The sequence below is a fragment of the Syngnathus typhle genome, linkage group LG13, assembly GCF_033458585.1.
Source record: "Syngnathus typhle isolate RoL2023-S1 ecotype Sweden linkage group LG13, RoL_Styp_1.0, whole genome shotgun sequence".
Lineage (NCBI taxonomy): Eukaryota > Metazoa > Chordata > Actinopteri > Syngnathiformes > Syngnathidae > Syngnathus > Syngnathus typhle.
In genome coordinates this window covers 3,320,377-3,340,292 of record NC_083750.1, presented here as the reverse complement: position 1 = coordinate 3,340,292, position 19,916 = coordinate 3,320,377, and the positions used below count along the sequence as shown (strand labels likewise).

The 19,916-nt window shown below is 40.7% G+C and overlaps 2 protein-coding genes across 9 annotated transcripts in view; one reads left to right on the top strand and one right to left on the bottom strand.

Moving 5' to 3' along the window:
• Nucleotides 1-59: 59 nt before the first annotated feature.
• LOC133165922 (1-phosphatidylinositol 4,5-bisphosphate phosphodiesterase delta-1-like) lies at nt 60-5,844 on the bottom strand. 5 transcript variants are annotated; one of them, XM_061295831.1, is made up of 15 exons: nt 5,625-5,844; nt 4,471-4,629; nt 3,839-3,960; nt 3,459-3,588; nt 3,106-3,334; nt 2,764-2,965; nt 2,536-2,680; nt 2,313-2,465; nt 2,102-2,245; nt 1,862-2,015; nt 1,668-1,784; nt 1,417-1,595; nt 1,211-1,343; nt 575-724; nt 60-497 (listed from the first exon to the last, which is right to left on the bottom strand). In XM_061295831.1, exons 1-15 carry the CDS (start codon nt 5,643-5,645, stop codon nt 406-408), a joined length of 2,130 nt encoding a protein of 709 aa, XP_061151815.1. In that variant the 5' UTR covers nt 5,646-5,844; the 3' UTR covers nt 60-405. The 5 variants fall into 5 exon arrangements, with proteins under 5 accessions (XP_061151815.1, XP_061151816.1, XP_061151814.1 ...); XM_061295832.1 differs by having other exon boundaries at nt 4,471-4,591; XM_061295830.1 differs by having other exon boundaries at nt 3,839-4,067; nt 4,471-4,591; nt 5,625-5,843.
• Nucleotides 5,845-7,758: 1,914 nt separating this feature from the next.
• oxsr1a (oxidative stress responsive kinase 1a) overlaps nt 7,759-19,916 on the top strand; it is a 36,415-nt gene continuing 24,257 nt past the window's right edge. Inside the window, exons 1-3 of one of the 4 annotated variants that reach the window (XM_061295842.1) lie at nt 7,759-7,985; nt 9,245-9,322; nt 9,910-10,022. In XM_061295842.1, coding sequence (XP_061151826.1) covers nt 7,916-7,985; nt 9,245-9,322; nt 9,910-10,022 — 261 coding nt within the window. In that variant the 5' untranslated portion in view covers nt 7,759-7,915. The remainder of the gene's footprint in view (nt 7,986-9,244; nt 9,323-9,909; nt 10,023-19,916) is intronic. The other 3 variants (XM_061295844.1, XM_061295843.1, XM_061295845.1) reach the window with 3 other exon arrangements.

Genomic DNA, 19,916 nt, shown 5'->3' with positions numbered 1-19,916 from the left:
CGCAAATGTCTCCAACAGCGTGACATGCTGCGATAAATAATTACTTCAGTAGACAGGTATTCATGTTGAAAAGTTATTTAAAAAAAAAAAAAAGTTCTGATCCAAGAAAAATGAATCATACATGACAATGTAGTCATTATTTTCCATTGTCTTGTTTACCTTGAATTGCTGGAATAAAAACAAGACTTTGTGGACCTATTATCACACTACTAGAGCAAAACAAGTCCCTGCAAGGTTTTTACCATACATATTTTCATGACGGCTCCTGTCTAACTTGCAGTATAGATACTAGCATTTATCTGCTCAATCAACTGGAACAACATTGCTCAATAAGTCGATCTACAAAGAAATATACTTTAAAAATTAAAAAAATGAATACAATGGCTAAATGATGGCTGTGGCATTTCATTCCGCATCAACGACCATGATGTGAACAAAGAGTGCAGCCGCAGGGACAATGTGGCCGGTTTTATCGAGAAGAGGCACGTGTCTGTAGCCTGTGTAGAAACACGTAGAAAATGAACGAGCCACTTAGGAGAACGTGTGTAGCTTTCAACAACGGACGTGTACTCACCCATCTTTAAACTGTTGAGTGGAAGTGTGTACTGTGCAACAAATTCATTTCCAGATGTGGAATCGTGATCCTGGATGAGGAAGCGCATTAAGGCAAGCTCTGGTACGTACACTTCAAACTGGAAGTTTTCATTCCATTGTGGGTTGAAACCTACATGAGAAATAAGCAAGAAAGATGGACGGATGGACGAAGTCAAACTAAACATGACAACTACGTTTCCTTACAAAATTGATTTAGTTTATTGTGTGGTGGTTTGTCCAGGACCTGAACAACAGCAGATGCTTGCGTTGCCTCCTGTCGGCATGGAAATGACGATGCTTTTCTCATAATTTTAGGTGAGCTAATGTTTTTATTAGTGATGTCCTGATTACATCTTTGCACGAGGGGAAAAATTTCGATCGAGCCAAGTAAGTGGCAAAATACTCCACACTAGCAAAATTTCAAGAGAATAAAATTGACAAGACTGCAACAAAGTTGAATCCAGTCTATCCCAGCTGTCCCGAATCTGAACTGCAGAATGTTCCAGAACAAAATACTTCATTGTCTCAACAATAAGTGTTCCTAAAAATAACAGCTCTTATGTTGGACGTAATTAGATGATGTTGTGATGGCAGAATAGAAAAATGAGCGCATTACCATTGTTGTCAACAGTGCTGGTTTCTTTCACTGCCACGTCAGCCGGCACTCCGTGCACCTCCACCTTAACCAGTGGGTCAACAATGGAGGATTTCTTCTGTCTGACTTTAGGGAGCTGCTGCGCTGATATCACCTGGTGATGAGAAGATATTTCATATCAGTCCATATATCCTATTCCAATCCTCTCTCAAAGTTGAAACACGCACCATGACGTGAAGCGTCTTGGGCTTGAGCCACTCTCCTCTGGCCAGAGAGATGGGGTCAAACTCTGTGACTCTGTTCCTCATGTAGACGGGTTTCAGGATGTAGCCGCTCTTCCCGTTCACAAAGAATTTGCCTTGGTATAGATCCATCTCTTCGCAGCTTGTCTGAAAGTTGAGGGCCACTGGGACACACGTGAGATGATGGCGTGTTGTCACATTGGAAATGGAAATTAAGCGTTTTCCATGTCACGTACCAATTTGGCAGCCAGCGTTCCACAGAGGCACCGGGTTGTAGTTGGAGGAGTCGGTCCTGGAGCCGGCCGGGTAGGTGCGGCTCAGCTTGTCCACATTATGATTGACGTAGGCATTTGCTACACGGGGCAAACGGCTCAATTTTAATTTTGATCTCGTTTCAGGACATAAGTCGTGTGAGTTGTGGCCGCCGCACCTGACTCTTCTGCAAGTCTAAAGGCCTTTTTTTCCTTAAAGGACGACATCTCGTAAAAGCTCAGGTTGGCATCCTCAAAACCATTGAAGTGGACACTCTTGCAGTAGATTACCATGTCGGACAGCTCTTTTGCTAGCTTCAGTTTCTTTTTTTTCTGCCGTTTATTCAATTGTAACATAAGACAAGTTGGGTTAATAAAAAAAAAACTACCGATGTTGACATTTTTCGTTGGACGTGTACGTTTTCCTCCACCGGTTCATCCTCATCGTCTGATTCTTCTTCTTCTGTGACTTCAGACTCCTCGACATCCGCCAGGTCTGGAGCAAAAGTGGCCTCAAGTTTGTTTAACCTTTTGGCTTTAATCAGGAACTTGCCCTTGAGCTCCTGGACAACAACATTGGAGCACATTGAAGAGCAGCATAAGTTGAAGGAGCCGTGGTTGGAAACGTACCTCAGGAGATGGAAACTTTGTGGGCATGGCATCCCCGAGGGGAGAGGTGACCAGCGCGCTGCCCAAGATGGAGCTCAAGTGCCGGGCCATGACTTTCTGCTGCTCCACACTGCAGTGGTTTTCCAGGGAGAGGATCACCGGGTATTCCGATGTCTGCGGTACATACGTACAGTGACTTGATTGAAACCCGACGACATATCCGACACTCACAAAATGAGCACACCTCAAAAGCGTATTCCTTGATGGCTTTAATGGCATCTTTGAAGAGGATCTTTGAGGTTAGCGTGTAGCCGTGGTAGATGACCGGCTCGTCGTCTGATCCATCCCAGCAGTCCAACTCCACACAGCGGCAGCCCTTCAGCAGAGCCCTGGAAGAGCCAGCACCAGCTTACACCATGATATTAGAATAATGCACAACTAAGCAATATCTTAAGTTGTGCGGCAGGTTCACCTGACATAGGCCTCGGTACTGCTTGGTCCTTTGAGTTGATCCTCCAGAAGGTAGGTATTGTGTGACGAGGAGATGAAATAGTGGTTGAGAGGCTGGCTCATGTCCTGGTACACCTCTGTGTGCTCTGGATTGAGGATCAAGGCATCAGGATGGTGCAGGTATATGAGGAAACCGTCTTTGGTCAACACCTTCTTCTCCTTGGCTGGAAAATAACAAAGAGCACAGGTCTTAATGAAAATATTTTGGACACGCCGTGCACGATGCGATTAGAGCCATTTAAGTGGTATCGAAGTATTTTGTGAGCCACTGGTACGCATGTCATTCCCACCACTGACGCCTCACCTTTTTCATCCGGCTCAAACTTCTCAATAATCTTGTGTGCGTCATCCAATGTTGTCATCTCTTTCTGTTCCGTCAGCATGAACTCCACCAGGTTCTCCAAACTCATGACACCTGCCGAGCGGGCATACGCCTGGTAGATGATGTCGATTTCTTCCCGGTAGGTCAGCAGGTCGTAGAAATCTTTGATCTCCTCCCCAAACAGGTATCCAGACTTCGATTTGTCACATTTCTATTTCGTATAACGTGACAGTTGATTAATATAAGATGCAGCTTAAACGATATCACAAGACAGTATATCAACAATTTCAATGGTACAGGTATTCCAATCTTTCTATACTTCTGCAAGGTACAACCTCAAAGATCATGTCTGCATAGTCGTCATCCACATCAATGTTGATGAGACGCAGGAAGCTCTTGATCTCTGACACACTCAGCTTGTTATCTTTGTTCTTGTCTGCTTTGCTCAAGCAGCTGAAGATCCAGCTGGAACGAGGTTCATGTAAGGCGTCATCTGCCATACATTTGTGACAGTGCAGCATTACCACCATTGGCCACAAGGTGGCGGAAATACCAAAATATTGATCAAAATACACGCGAAGTAGCCATGGCAACTGAAGTGAGACAATATTGACTGATACTGTTACCGACTATCCCATCCGAGTCAAATTGAGTTGAAGCCTTTTGTGATATCTGTCAAGGCGTATGTTTTGACTTCAAGCAGCAATAAGGATACTGTTCTGTCTTTTGCTGCTGGTTGAGGTTGTTTCTGCTGCTGATGAGTTTCTGAAGGCTGCTAACCCATTGTTTGGCCTCATCCTCACTGCTGGCCATGAGGTCCAAGTTCTTATGGTGGTCCTTGAAGACAATGGAGAAGCAGTAATTCTCCACCTGCTGGTCTGTGTACTTTTTCAATCCCTCCGTATGACGACCCGCTCGCACATCAGAGATGTTGTCAATGGAAACTGGGCAGACAAAAAGCTTTCATGTCATTTACCGTACGGTATTTTGCCGTATGGATAGAAAGCCTGACAAATATACTCAAAGGTTGTGATCCTTTCGACTTTTGGCATTTTCAACAAGCTTATTGAATAAGCTCTTTGTGAACAAGAACATAGCAAATTTCAGGTCACAAAATGAAAATGTGGATTTGTCACACAGCTCACAGCGGGACAACTTTATATGCACTAAAGGTGTCTCCATAGAGATACACTTACAAACCATATCAGGGTTTTTATTACCAACTAGAACAGAAATGATTTATTGCAACTGTAGGGTCATATCTTCATCTATTCAGTCTGTGATGGGAAATTCCCCTTGTTGACAGCTCTGATTGGAGCGTTTAAAAAAAGTTAGGACAGCACTCACATGACCTGTGTCTCTTGAAGATTCTTTTTGATTCCCGCCACATGGTCTTACAGTCATCTTGGAGTTTAAAGTACCGATTTTTCTTCCAGGAAGTGGAACGGACCTTGAGAAGATCTCCGCCCTGCAGGAGGAACTGGATATAAGTGTCTCCATCCATACCTGAGAAATAGTTTTGGAAAGAAATTTGAATGGATTGTACGGTACTGTAAATTCTGCATGACCTTGCACCACTTGAACGCTCTCGCTGGCATGATTTAAAGCCAATCTATGCCATGCGTAAGGCCATGGCCATCAATTTGTTACATGCATGATCTTAGTATTGTTCGCCCTACCTGAGAGCTTGATATTCTTTTCAATCACCTCCTGATCTCTGGCGCGGCGCAATAATTCCTGGGATGTGCTGAGTTTAGGTTGCTTATACAGGCACGCCATGATTGGTGGTGCTTCCGTTTGCTAAGACGCTATCTGAGTGTGTCAAAGGCGTGCGTGGGCAAGAAACAGTACCAAAAAGGGCGTGTGGCAGCACCACTCAAAGTCCAACTTTAAATTCTGCCAGATATGACCGGGCGGTATGTTGTAAATGCGTTCACACAGGCAAGACGTATGGGTCATAAAAGTTTGCTTGTCTCAATAAGCCAATAAATGCTCCACTACAATTGGTTTTTAACATTATTAAAGTAATTAAGTCGTTCACAAACGTTAGAAGGCGCATGTAGTTAAATTTTCTAAAAATATGTTAACATTTACTTTTTTGTTAGCAACGGCTCTCCCTTGTGGTAACATGCTTTGTGCGCTGTTTAGCATGCACCCCGCCTGGCTAAATAGGTTACGCTCAACGTACAAAGTCGAAAGCGGAACATGTGTATCTGTTTCACATATTCCTGCAACGGCGATGTTGTAGCAACACACGTTCGCAATTCTAAATTGTGACTTTGCAACACGCGTTAGCTGAACATATAAAGGTTAAACAGAGTAGGTGAAGGACTTTACAGGTTTAAGACTATCGAATGGCAATAAAATCCGACAAGCGTTCAAAAAAAATCAGAAGGAAAAACTTGAGTGATGCAGTGAAGAATCGACCGTGAAGATTTGCATTTGTGGGATTACTGAAAACGTACTGTTAACAGATATAGAAACGATGCAAACTGGCCTACCGTGAATGGTCTCAATTCCATTTGTTTCCATGTTATTCCCTGCTTTTTAGTTAAAAATCTAATTTTAAGTGCGTCTTATGTCCATGCGTGATGTTGATGGCGTGTGCGTGAAGGGTCGTTGGCTTCACTACGATGACAGCACACCCAAAGGCAGTGAGCGACACAGGTGGGTCTCCCCCCTCCCCCGCCTTTTTTTTTTTCATTCAAAAGTCACCTCCCCACCCGTGTGTGACAAATATACAGCTCTCTTCTTTGCAACCGGGAAATAACACCGGCTTGCCGAACCTGCTCTGCAAGTTGCATCTGTGACGTGACAGCGGGGCTAAATTACCTGTGCATCATCGCGAGAGTTGGAAATATACAAAACACTAGTGAAGCTATAAAAAAATAAAAAAATCCCTTTTTTGTTATATTGACAAAAGAAATGTTATTAAATTGGTACTTTGTTTAAGTTTGAATTCTGTAAAGTTAAAAGAGGTGGGAGTGTCACACCAGCTGGGAATTTATCCAACTTTGTTTTGACTAGGTAGATCTCCATAACATGTATTTATTTCTTGGATTTATTTATTCATTGCAAACGAATTTTTGGTGTACAATGTACACCGGGGGGTCACCAAGTCCGTTCCTATACTCAAGGATTTTTGTCTGTCACACAATCACATCTCCACATTTTGAACTTAAACAAGAGCACTGTGCACTAATGTGACCTTGACAAGGAGAAGAAAGTGGAGCAAACAATCACGACTTCGAGGCACGATTGAAAAACGTGTTTGTTATGCACAGCTTTTCGTCCTCACTTTATTCAATTAGCAGTTCATTTGCCAACTAGCCCGGATGAGGGCTTTGCTCTCGTTTGCATGTGAAGCTTTGCCTTGGTAGAGAAATAGAGCTGCAATCACATAGAATTTATTGTGGCTCTCAGCACTTCCCTTTCAGACCAGGCTTACTCTCAGTGCATTGTCAGCATCAGGATGAGTGGACTTTAATGCACCATCAGGGGAGAGTCTCCAGGCTGTGGTTGACCATTCCCAAAATCTACACAGTTCAGGGGCACTGGATAGGCAATAACCTTTGAACATGCATGGTGGCAGGTTCTAATGACTGAAAAATACATGCAGTCATGCAAAAGGGGAAAATATCAAGATTAGTTTCGGTATGAATGATTGGGAAATAGAAAACAACTCGTCTTTCCTTGTTCTCAGTGTGTATTCAACAAGCAGGGACAAGCCCTGCTGCTTCTGCACATACCAGAGATTGTCCATAGTTTGGCTGTATTTGCCCCTGAATTTCTCCAAGTATAAAGACACGGTTCAATATGTGGATAATGTAAATTGTAAGAATAAATTAACAAAGGACATTTTGTAACTCAGTTCCATATGTGAATTATGTGATAGGCAGTGGGTAAGAGGGATATTGATCGGGGGTGCTGTGTGGGTGCTGAAACCTACTGGGAAATGTGTGCGTTCTGAAACACCCGTTTAACCTATATGCACAGCTTTGACAACCATGCAGGCAAGATGACAGAACTAATACCTCAAACATGATGCACGCTAACTTTGCTGCATGTTATAACGTTTAATGCAATAGTGGAAATGTGTTTTTGATGTCACCTAATAGCATATAATTCCCGAAGATGTGCTTTTAGGAAATTACTACTTTTCAGCATCTTCAGTCAAGCAGTTTCTAAGTGTATGCAGTATAAATGAGGATCACTGCTAGACAAAATATAATTGACACATTTACCGATTAAATGTAATTCCATGCATAAATAGACGAATTATAAGACTATGTAGCTCTCTGCTTCGCTCTAGTGGTGAAAGGGTTTGGATTTAAGTGCAGTGTGGGCTTCGCCGGGTTATGTCGACCACAGTAAAGACTCTTTGAACAGAATAAAAACATCGTTAATATTTCATTTTTATCAAGGTCGCATACAAATGTTATTTCAGATTAGACGGGTTAGAAATGAACAAACATTGCAGCCCAAATTTACATGTGTTCGAAATAAACAAAATTGAGTAGCGTATTGCAGTACGTGCACTGAGTCACGTGCTACCGGTGTACTACGTGTGTACACTCAAGATGGCGGCGTCTTTGTTCCTTCGTCGGTGGACTGACGTCATGCGATGCGTCAGTCGCACGTAAAGTTGTGTTGACAGCAGCTACCGCATTTGTCGCTGGAGAGCCGCAGTCAGTAACATTTATGCCGAATGGAGTAGGCTCAAAGCGATCATTTCAGCCAACGTATTTGCAACAAACCGGACGCATTTATTAAACGTCCTACCAACGACACTATGGCAGACGACCAGTCCACACAATCGTGGACAATCGACAAGGATGACTACGTTCTCAACGAGGTGATCGGTTAGTAGCTTAGCTTGCTACGGTTTGCCTGCTTGCCTAGCCATGCTAACTGCGACTAGCCAAGTAGTGTTGCGTGCAACACAAGGCCAGTTCGGACACGTTGTCTCATTATTCTAAGTTAAAAGAAAAGCGTTGACGTCTGCTTGCGAAATGACCAACAGCAGTTTGACAAAGCGGTTTAGGACAGCTTCCAGAATTTCACGTGAAGTTAAAGGGCTTGTTCGCGTGGCCGTCAGTATGTGGTCCCGTCATATACGAGGGGAGTGGGTGGTGCGCTGACACTTTTACCTACAAACTGTACGGTTAAAAGTGCCGTGCCATCAAACTGAAAGATAACTAAAATTCCTCGACCATCATAGAATCGAATCGAACAATGATGCAATGCAGCTAGACCAGGGGTGGGCAAACTACGGCCCGCGGGCCACATCCGGCCCACGGGACCGTTTAATCCGGCCCGCCAACCCTGAACAAATTGTATTATTAAACTTTTTTTTTTTTGGTCATTTTGCCTGCAATGACTGCGTTTTCCCAGTAGATGGCGAAGCGCTCGCCTGCGCATTTACTACCGGAAGCCGTGTCAGAAAGCTTGGTGCACACTCACAAGTGCGTGTACGTACTCAGTAGTACGGACTTGGCGCACTCTCGCTCTATTCGTATCAGTCCCGAATTTAGAGCGTGGGCTTTGACGACAGCGTTCTTATAATTCGCGCACTGAGCTTTCAGATGCAGTTTTGCGCTAAAGCCACCCACAAACCTTCCCCTGGAATCCTTCCATTAAAATGAGTGGCCCGAAAAAAAGAAGTGAGTGCCGAGTGTTTAAAAAAGAGTGGCCAATTTGGCTCGACGTACGCGACGTGACGTTCAGCCACATCAACATCAACCCGTCACAGATCAAGGTAAACGGACCAACACCTCGGATCTCGCCTAAGAATTGCCACAACAAATTTTACTCCAGACTATGACGCACTAGCAAAAAAGGGACACCAACAACACTGTTCCCACTGAAAATGAACGGGAGGCTCTCAAGTTTATTGTAAAAAAATGCATTTTGAATATGATTTGTACACATAGCAGGGATTGAAACTAGCGACCATTCTCATTTTCAAACAATGCAGGATGCTCAAGGACATTGATGCACCACCTATTTGCGACTAATCTTAACCTGTAAAGTTCTTAAGGCTTACTTTAAGCAAGTGTTTCCCGTTTCCTCACCTCTGTTACCAGGTGTTTGCGAGTTAAAACTCTGCTCTGATTTTCAGATACCCCTCACCGTGTTGCTGTTTTGATTACTTTATTTGGATGTATGCTTTCACCGATTTTTCAAGATGATATATTTGGTCAGTATGTTTGCCGTTTGATGTGATCCCATAAGATAAACATTTTTCATTAATCTGACCTGCAGGCACTGAAGTGATGGAGATTGTTATTCATAATAACAGTGTCGTGTTTTATGAGAATCACTGATAGCAGTTTTTTAGTGAATTATTATTTTTTTTAATGCTGTTAATAAATGCATTTGTTTTCAAAAAACTTGTTTGGAATATCCATGCTTTACTACCTACTAAAGGCCAAGATCTTCTATGCAATGACCTTTACAGGTCGCTTATATGACTTCACACAACGCCTATACCATCTGCTCCTGGTCCGGCCCTCCGGTCCAAATTTAGAACCCAGTTTGGCCCGCGAGTCAAAAAGTTTGCCCACCCCTGAGCTAGACACTACACCACACATACATTTAAACTATTAAAAACGCCCTGTAATTGGTTCCCAACAGTGTCTACCTTAACCCCAGTGGGTTTGCCTCTTTACAATCGTGGTAAAGGCATATCTATTTTTTATTTTTTTATTAGTATATGATGTGACTGAATAACACTTTTTTTCTTTTCTTGAAAAGATTTGCTTCAAACCGTTCTGTTTTTCTCAGGCAGTGGAGCCACTGCAGTGGTCCAGGCAGCCACCTGCAAGCCCAGAAATGAGAAGGTGGCCATTAAACGCATCAACCTTGAAAAATGTCAAACTAGCATGGATGAACTCTTGGTAAGAAATTGTTGTAAAATGTGAGCTATTTCAAATCTGCAGTGCTTATACTGTCTTCTGTTTAGTGGTAGTGTGGTGGGAAATAGTTGGGGTCCGAACTCCCTGGGAAGACTCAGAGGGTATTATTAAAAACTAGAATTTTGCAATTTCTGGAGAAATTGCGTGTGAAGGCGAAATGTATGAATAACTTTTTCGGGGAATGCTGCCGAGCGATGTTGAAACGTGTTGAATTACTTGAGAAATGTAGAATATTTGGAGAATTTGTGGTGAATTTCAAAATTGAAAGTTTGGAATATTTGGTAAGTGGGAAGTTGTGGAATAGGTAGGCAAAAGATGAACAGTTGAAAGTTGGAATGGGTTGAATCGGTAGAAAAATGTAGAAGTTAGAGTAGAAAAACGAAATTTTGGAGAATTTGGTTGAATTTTAAATTTGGAATTGTTGGTAAGTGGGAAGTTGTGGAATAGGTAGGCAAAAGATGAACAGTTGAAAGTTGGAACGGGTTGAATCAGTTAAAAAATGTAGAAGTTAGAGCAAATGTTGAATCCCCATAGAGAATGAATGGGAAAATAAAAAAAAGCAATTGCGCCAAAATCTTTCTAGATTTGGAACAAAACCAAAAAAAACGGCCTCAGGAGGTTCACTTTTGGGGTAAAAATGTTGAAACGGGTTAAATCGGACAAAAAACGAAGACGTTAGCGCAAATGTAGCTATTTGGGGCACTTAGTGTTGAAATAAGGTCACTTCCGGCTTGATTCGGGTCATTTCCGGTCTAATTTGGGTCACTTCCGGTTTATTTGGGTCACTTCCGGTTTAAAACAGGTCACTTCCGGTTTAGCTGAGGTCACTTCCGGTTTATTTGGGGTCATTTCCGGTTCATTTTGGGTCACTTCCGGTTTGATTTGGGGTCACTTCCGGTTTACCAGAGGTCACTTCCGGTCTATTTGGGGTCACTTCCGGTCTACTTGGGGTCACTTCCGGTTTATTTGGGTCACTTCCGGTTCGTCTGTGGTCACTTCCGGTTTATTAGGGGTCATTTCCGGTCTAAAAGGGTCACTTCCGGTACATTTGGGGTCACTTCCGGTTTGATTTGGGGTCACTTCCGGTTTACCAGAGGTCACTTCCGGTCTATTTGGGGTCACTTCCGGTCTATTTGGGGTCACTTCGGGTTTATTTGGGTCACTTCCGGTTTAATTTGGGTCACTTCCGGTTCGTCTGAGGTCACTTCCGGTTTATTAGGGGTCGTTTCCGGTCTAAAAAGGTCACTTCCGGTACATTTGGGGTCACTTCCGGTTTGATTTGGGGTCACTTCCGGTTTACCTGAGGTCACTTCCGGTCTATTTGGGGTCACTTTCGGTTTGATTTGGGGCACTTCCGTTTCATTCTGGGTTCATTGGTGGCACTTCAGGGTCATCCAAGATGGCCGCCACACTGGAATTGGGGGTCAAGGGTTGAATTGTGTAAGCATAGTGGAAGTGGGGGTGAATGGGAGTGAATGTGGGAAGCATAGTGGAAGTGGGGGTGAATGGGAGTGAATGTGGGAAGCATAAGGTGAATAAGGGGAATAAATGTGGAATGGGTTGAATCGGTCGAAAAATGTAGAAATTAGAGTAGAAAAACGAAATTTTAGAGAATTTTGGTTGAATTTCAAATTTGAGAATTTGGAATTTTTGGTAAGTGGGAAGTTGTGGAATAGGTAGGCAAAAGATGAACAGTTGAAAGTTGGAATGGGTTGAATCGGTTGAAAAATGTAGAAAGTAGAGTGGAATAACGGAATTTTAGAGAATTTTGGTTGAATTTCAAATTTGAAAATTTGGAATTTTTGGTAAGTGGGAAGTTGTGGAATAGGTAGGCAAAAAATGAACAGTTGAAAGTTGGAATGGGTTGAATCGGTTGAAAAATGTAGAAGTTAGAGGTGAAAAACGAAATTTTGTGAAATGTCGAATGTGCCATTAAGAATGGATGGGGAAAAATTTGTCGGAATTTTGGGAATTTTGCGGAATCGGAAAATTTTCGGAATGAGAAAAATACAAGCCACCCTTTCCTGAATATTTGGAATACGTGAAAAGTGGAATGGAGTGAATCGGATGAATTTTGTGAAAGAAGAAGCGGGACAGAAAAGTGAGGAGAATAAAATAGAAGAATAATAATAATAACTAGAATTTTGCAATTTCTGGAGAAATTGCGTGTGAAGGCGAAATGTATGAATAACTTTTTCGGGGAATGCTGCCGAACGATGTTGAAACGTGTTGAATTACTTGAGAAATGTAGAATATTTGGAGAATTTGTGGTGAATTTCAAAATTGAAAGTTTGGAATATTTGGTAAGTGGGAAGTTGTGGAATAGGTAGGCAGAAGATGAACAGCTGAAAGTTGGAATGGGTTGAATCGGTTGAAAAATGTAGAAATTAGAGTAGAAAAACGAAATTTTGGAGAATTTGGTTGAATTTCGAATTTGGAATTTTTGGTAAGTGGGAAGTTGTGGAATAGGCAGGCAAAAGATGTACAGTTGAAAGTTGGAACGGGTTGAATCAGTTGAAAAATATAGAAGTTAGAGCAAATGTTGAATCCCCATAGAGAATGAATGGGAAAATAAAAAAAGCAATTGCGCCAAAATCTTTCTAAATTTGGAAAAAAAACAAAAAACGGCCTCAAGAGGTTCACTTTTGGGGTAAAAATGTTGAAACGGGTTAAATCGGACAAAAAACGAAAAAGTTAGCAATTGTAGCTATTTGGGGCACTTAGTGTTGAAATAAGGTCACTTCCGGTTTGATTCGGGTCATTTCCGGTCTAATTTGGGTCACTTCCGGTTTATTTGGGTCACTTCCGGTTTAAAACAGGTCACTTCCGGTTTAGCTGAGGTCACTTCTGGTTTATTTGGGGTCACTTCCGGTCTAAAAAGGTCACTTCCGGTTCATTTGTGGTCACTTCCGGTTTGATTTGGGGTCACTTCCGGTTTACCAGAGGTCACTTCCGGTCTATTTGGGGTCACTTCCGGTCTATTTGGGGTCACTTCCGGTTTATTTGGGTCACTTCCGGTTTAATTTGGGTCACTTCCGGTTCGTCTGAGGTCACTTCCGGTTTATTAGGGGTCATTTCCGGTCTAAAAAGGTCACTTCCGGTACATTTGGGGTCACTTCCGGTTTGATTTGGGGTCACTTCCGGTTTACCTGAGGTCACTTCCGGTCTATTTGGGGTCACTTTCGGTTTGATTTGGGGCACTTCCGGTTCATTCTGGGTTCATTGGTGGCACTTCAGGGTCATCCAAGATGGCCGCCACACTGGAATTGGGGGTCAAGGGTTGAATTGTGTAAGCATAGTGGAAGTGGGGGTGAATGGGAGTGAATGTGGTAAGCATAAGATGAATAAAGGGAATAAATGTGGAATGGGTTGAATCGGTCGAAAAATGTAGAAATTAGAGTGGAAAAACGAAATTTTGGAGAATTTGGTTGAATTTCAAATGTGAAAGTTCGGAATTTTTGGTAAGTGGGAAGTTGTGGAATAGGTAGGCAAAAGATGAACAGTTGAAAGTTGGAATGGGTTGAATCGGTTGAAAAATGTAGAAATTAGAGTGGAAAAACTGAATTTTGGAGAATTTTGGTTGAATTTCAAATTTGAAAATTTGGAATTTTTGGTAAGTGGGAAGTTGTGGAATAGGTAGGCAAAAGATGAACAGTTGAAAGTTGGAATGGGTTGAATCGGTTGAAAAATGTAGAAATTAGAGTAGAAAAACAGAATTTGAGAGAATTTTGGTTGAATTTCAAATTTGAAAATTTGGAATTTTTGGTAAGTGGGAAGTTGTGGAATAGGTAGGCAAAAGATGAACAGTTGAAAGTTGGAATGGGTTGAATCGGTTGAAAAATGTAGAAGTTAGAGGTGAAAAACGAAATTTTGTGAAATGTGGAATGTGCCATTAAGAATGGATGGGGAAAAATTTGTCGGAATTTTGGGAATTTTGCGGAATCGGAAAATTTTCGGAATGAGAAAAATACAAGCGCTCATGTCGTGAATATTTGGAATACGTGAAAAGTGGAATGGAGTGAATCGGATGAATTTTGTGGAAGAAGAAGCGGGACAAAAAAGTGGCGGGAATAAAATAGAATAATAATAATAACTAGAATTTTGCAATTTCTGGAGAAATTGCGTGTGAAGGCGAAATGTATGAATAACTTTTTCGGGGAATGCTGCCGAATGATGTTGAAACGTGTTGAATTACTTGAGAAATGTAGAATATTTGGAGAATTTGTGGTGAATTTCAAAATTGAAAGTTTGGAATATTTGGTAAGTGGGAAGTTGTGGAATAGGTAGGCAAAAGATGAACAGTTGAAAGTTGGAATGGGTTGAATCGGTTGAAAAATGTAGAAATTAGAGTAGAAAAACGAAATTTTGGAGAATTTGGTTGAATTTCGAATTTGGAATTTTTGGTAAGTGGGAAGTTGTGGAATAGGTAGGCAAAAGATGTACAGTTGAAAGTTGGAACGGGTTGAATCAGTTAAAAAATGTAGAAGTTAGAGCAAATGTTGAATCCCCATAGAGAATGAATGGGAAAATAAAAAAAAGCAATTGCGCCAAAATCTTTCTAAATTTGGAACAAAACAAAAAAAACGGCCTCAGGAGATTCACTTTTGGGGTAAAAATGTTGAAACGGGTTAAATCAGACAAAAAACGAAAAAGTTAGCGCAAATGTAGCTATTTGGGCCACTCAGTGTTGAAATAAGGTCACTTCCGGTTTGATTCGGGTCACTTCCGGTCTATTTGGGGTCACTTCCGGTTTATTTGGGTCACTTCCGGTTTAATTTGGGTCACTTCCGGTTCGTCTGAGGTCACTTCCGGTTTATTAGGGGTCACTTCCGGTCTAAAAAGGTCACTTCCGGTTCATTTGGGGTCACTTCCGGTTTGATTTAGGGTCACTTCCGGTTTACCAGAGGTCACTTCCGGTCTATTTGGGGTCACTTCCGGTTTATTTGGGTCACTTCCGGTTTAATTTGGGTCACTTCCGGTTCGTCTGAGGTCACTTCCTGTTTATTAGGGGTCATTTCCGGTCTAAAAAGGTCACTTCCGGTACGTTTGGGGTCACTTCCGGTTTGATTTGGGGTCACTTCCGGTTTACCTGAGGTCACTTCCGGTCTATTTGGGGTCACTTTCGGTTTGATTTGGGGCACTTCCGGTTCATTTTGGGTTCATTGGGGGCACTTGAGGGTCAATCCAAGATGGCCGCCACACTGGAATTGGGGGTCAAGGGTTGAATGTGTAAGCGTAGTGGAAGTGGGGGTGAATGGGAGTGAATGTGGGAAGCATAAGGTGAATGCATTTGGAATGGGTTGAATCGGTCGAAAAATGTAGAAATTAGAGTAGAAAAACGAAATTTTAGAGAATTTTGGTTGAATTTCAAATTTGAGAATTTGGAATTTTTGGTAAGTGGGAAGTTGTGGAATAGGTAGGCAAAAGATGAACAGTTGAAAGTTGGAATGGGTTGAATCGGTTGAAAAATGTAGAAATTAGAGTGGAATAACGGAATTAGAGAGAATTTTGGTTGAATTTCAAATTTGAAAATTTGGAATTTTTAGTAAATGGGAAGTTGTGGAATAGGTAGGCAAAAGATGAACAGTTGGAATGGGTTGAATCGGTTGAAAAATGTAGAAGTTAGAGGTGAAAAACGAAATTTTGTGAAATGTCGAATGTGCCATTAAGAATGGATGGGGAAAAATTTGTCGGAATTTTGGGAATTTTGCGGAATCGGAAAATTTTCGGAATGAGAAAAATACAAGCGCTCATGTCGTGAATATTTGGAATACGTGAAAAGTGGAATGGAGTGAATCGGATGAATTATGTGAAAGATGAAACGGGACAAAAAAGTGGCGGGAATAAAATAGAATAATAATAATAATAATAATAAAGTAAATGGAGTAGAATAACATATGTGTGAAGGCCATCGCCTTCACACAATAACTAGAATTTTGCAATTTCTGGAGAAATTGCGTGTGAAGGCGAAATGTATGAATAACTTCTTCGGGGAATGCTGCCGAACGATGTTGAAACGTGTTGAATTACTTGAGAAATGTAGACTATTTGGAGAATTTGTGGCGAATTTCAAAATAAAAGATGTGAAGTTTTTGGTAAGCGGGAAGTTGTGGAATAGGTAGGCAAAAGATGAACAGTTGAAAGTTGGAATGGGTTGAATCGGTTGGAAAATGTAGAAATTAGAGTAGAAAAACGAAATTTTGGAGAATTTGGTTGAATTTCGAATTTCGAATTTTTGGTAAGTGGGAAGTTGTGGAATAGGTAGGCAAAAGATTTACAGTTGAAAGTTGGAACGGGTTGAATCAGTTAAAAAATGTAGAAGTTAGAGCAAATGTTGAATCCCCATAGAGAATAAATGGGAAAATAAAAAAAAGCAATTGCGCCAAAATCGTTCTAAGTTTGGAACAAAACAAAAAAAACGGCCTCAGGAGATTCACTTTTGGGGTAAAAATGTTGAAAGGGGTTAAATCAGACAAAAAACGAAAAAGTTAGCGCAAATGTAGCTATTTGGGCCACTCAGTGTTGAAATAAGGTCACTTCCGGTTTGATTCGGGTCACTTCCGGTCTAGTTTGGGTCACTTCCGGTTTATTTGGGTCACTTCCGGTTTAAAACAGGTCACTTCCGGTTTAGCTGAGGTCACTTCCGGTTTATTTGGGGTCATTTCCGGTCTAAAAAGGTCACTTCCGGTTCATTTGGGGTCACTTCCGGTTTGATTTGGGGTCACTTCCGGTTTACCAGAGGTCACTTCCGGTCTATAAGGGGTCACTTCCGGTTTGATTGGGTCACTTCCGGTTTATTTGGGTCACTTCCGGTTTAATTTGGGTCACTTCCGGTTCGTCTGAGGTCACTTCCGGTTTATTAGGGGTCATTTCCGGTCTAAAAAGGTCACTTCCGGTACATTTGGGGTCACTTCCGGTTTGATTTGGGGTCACTTCCGGTTTACCTGAGGTCACTTCCGGTCTATTTGGGGTCACTTTCGGTTTGATTTGGGGCACTTCCGGTTCATTTTGGGTTCATTGGGGGCACTTGAGGGTCATCCAAGATGGCCGCCACACTGGAATTGGGGGTCAAGGGTTGAATGTGTAAGCGTAGTGGAAGTGGGGGTGAATGGGAGTGAATGTGGGAAGCATAAGGTGAATAAATTTGGAATGGGTTGAATCGGTCGAAAAATGTAGAAATGAGAGTAGAAAAACTGAATTTTTGAGAATTTGGTTGAATTTCAAATTTGAAAATGTGGAATTTTTGGTAAGTGGGAAGTTGTGGAATAGGTAGGCAAAAGATGAACAGTTGAAAGTTGGAATGGGTTGAATCGGTTGAAAAATGTAGAAATGAGAAGGGAAAAAGGAATTGGGTGTGAATTTCAAAATAAAAGATGTGAAGTATTTGGGAAGTTGTGGAATAGGTAGAAAAATGATGAACAGTTGAAAGTTGGAATGGGTTGAATCGGTTGAAAAATGTAGAAATTAGAGTACAAAAACGGAATTTGAGAGAATTTTGGTTGAATTTCAAAATAAAATATGTGAAGTTTTTGGTAAGTGGGAAGTTGTGGAATAGGTAGAAAAATGATGAACAGTTGAAAGTTGGAATGGGTTGAATCGGTTGAAAAATGTAGAAATGAGAAGGGAAAAGGAAATTGGGTGTGAATTTCAAAATAAAAGATGTGAAGTTTTTGGTAAGTGGGAAGTTGTGGAATAGGTAGAAAAATGATGAACAGTTGAAAGTTGGAATGGGTTGAATCGGTTGAAAAATGTAGAAATGAGAAGGGAAAAGGAATTGGGTGTGAATTTCAAAATAAAAGATGTGAAGCTTTTGGTAAGTGGGAAGTTGTGGAATCGGTAGAAAAATGATGAACAGTTGAAAGTTGGAATGGGTTGAATCGGTTGAAAAATGTAGAAATTAGAGTAGAAAAACGAAATTTTAGAGAATTTTGGTTGAATTTCAAAATAAAAGATGTGAAGTTTTTGGTAAGTGGGACGTTGTGGAATAGGTAGGCAAAAGATGAACAGTTGAAAGTTGGAACGAGTTGAATCGGTTGAAAAATGTAGAAGTTAGAGGTGAAAAACGAAATTTTGTGAAAATTTGTCGGAATTTTTAACGTGAAAACGAGAAATTTTCGAATTTGGGAATTTTGGGAATGTCGAGAATCCTTCCGAATGTGATTAGAATGTGCTGAATGATGTGAATTTCAAATTGGAACGACGTAAATGTGAAATGTCGAATGTGCCATTAAGAATGAATGGGGAAAAATTTGTCGGAATTTTGGGAATTTTGCGGAATCGGAAAATTTTCGGAACGAGAAAAATATAAGCGCTCATGTCGTGAATATTTGGAATACGTGAAAAGTGGAATGGAGTGAATCGGATGAATTATGTGGAAGATGAAACGTGTCAAAAAAGTGTGGAGAATAAAATAGAAGAATAATAATAACTAGAATTTTGCAATTTCTGGAGAAATTGCGTGTGAAGGCGAAATGTATGAATAACTTCTTCAGGGAATGCTGCCGAACGATGTTGAAACGTGTTGAATTACTTGAGAAATGTAGAATATTTGGAGAATTTGTGGCGAATTTCAAAATAAAAGATGTCAAGTTTTTGGTAAGTGGGAAGTTGTGGAATAGGTCGAAAAATGATGAACAGTTGAAAGTTGGAATGGGTTGAATCGGTTGAAAAATGTAGAAATGAGAAGGGAAAAAGGAATTGGGTGTGAATTTCAAAATAAAAGATGTGAAGGTTTTGGGAAGTTGTGGAATAGGTCGAAAAATGATGAACAGTTGAAAGTTGGAATGGGTTGAATCGGTTGAAAAATGTAGAAATGAGAAGGGAAAAGGGAATTGGGTGTGAATTTCAAAATAAAAGATGTGAAGTTTTCTGTAAGTGGGAAGTTGTGGAATAGGTAGAAAAATGATGAACAGTTGAAAGTTGGAATGGGTTGAATCGGTTGAAAAATGTAGAAATGAGAAGGGAAAAGGGAATTGAGTGTGAATTTCAAAATAAAAGATGTGAAGTTTTTGGTAAGTGGGAAGTTGTGGAATAGGTAGAAAAATGATGAACAGTTGAAAGTTGGAATGGATTGAATCGGTTGAAAAATGTAGAAATGAGAAGGGAAAAGGGAATTGGGTGTGAATTTCAAAATAAAAGATGTGAAGTTTTTGGTAAGTGGGAAGTTGTAGAATAGGTAGAAAAATGATGAACAGTTGAAAGTTGGAATGGGTTGAATCGGTTGAAAAATGTAGAAATGAGAAGGGAAAAAGGAATTGGGTGTGAATTTCAAAATAAAAGATGTGATGTTTTTGGGAAGTTGTGGAATAGGTAGAAAAATGATGAACAGTTGAAAGTTGGAATGGGTTGAATCGGTTGAAAAATGTAGAAATTAGAGTACAAAAACGGAATTTGAAAGAATTTTGGTTGAATTTCAAAATAAAAGATGTGAAGTTTTTGGTAAGTGGGAAGTTGTGGAATAGGTAGAAAAATGATGAACAGTTGAAAGTTGGAATGGGTTGAATCGGTTGAAAAATGTAGAAATGAGAAGGGAAAAGGAAATTGGGTGTGAATTTCAAAATAAAAGATGTGAAGTTTTTGGTAAGTGGGAAGTTGTGGAATAGGTAGAAAAATTATGAACAGTTGAAAGTTGGAATGGGTTGAATCGGTTGAAAAATGTAGAAATGAGAAGGGAAAAGGAATTGGGTGTGAATTTCAAAATAAAAGATGTGAAGCTTTTGGTAAGTGGGAAGTTGTGGAATCGGTAGAAAAATAATGAACAGTTGAAAGTTGGAATGGGTTGAATCGGTTGAAAAATGTAGAAATTAGAGTAGAAAAACGAAATTTTAGAGAATTTTGGTTGAATTTCAAAATAAAAGATGTGAAGTTTTTGGTAAG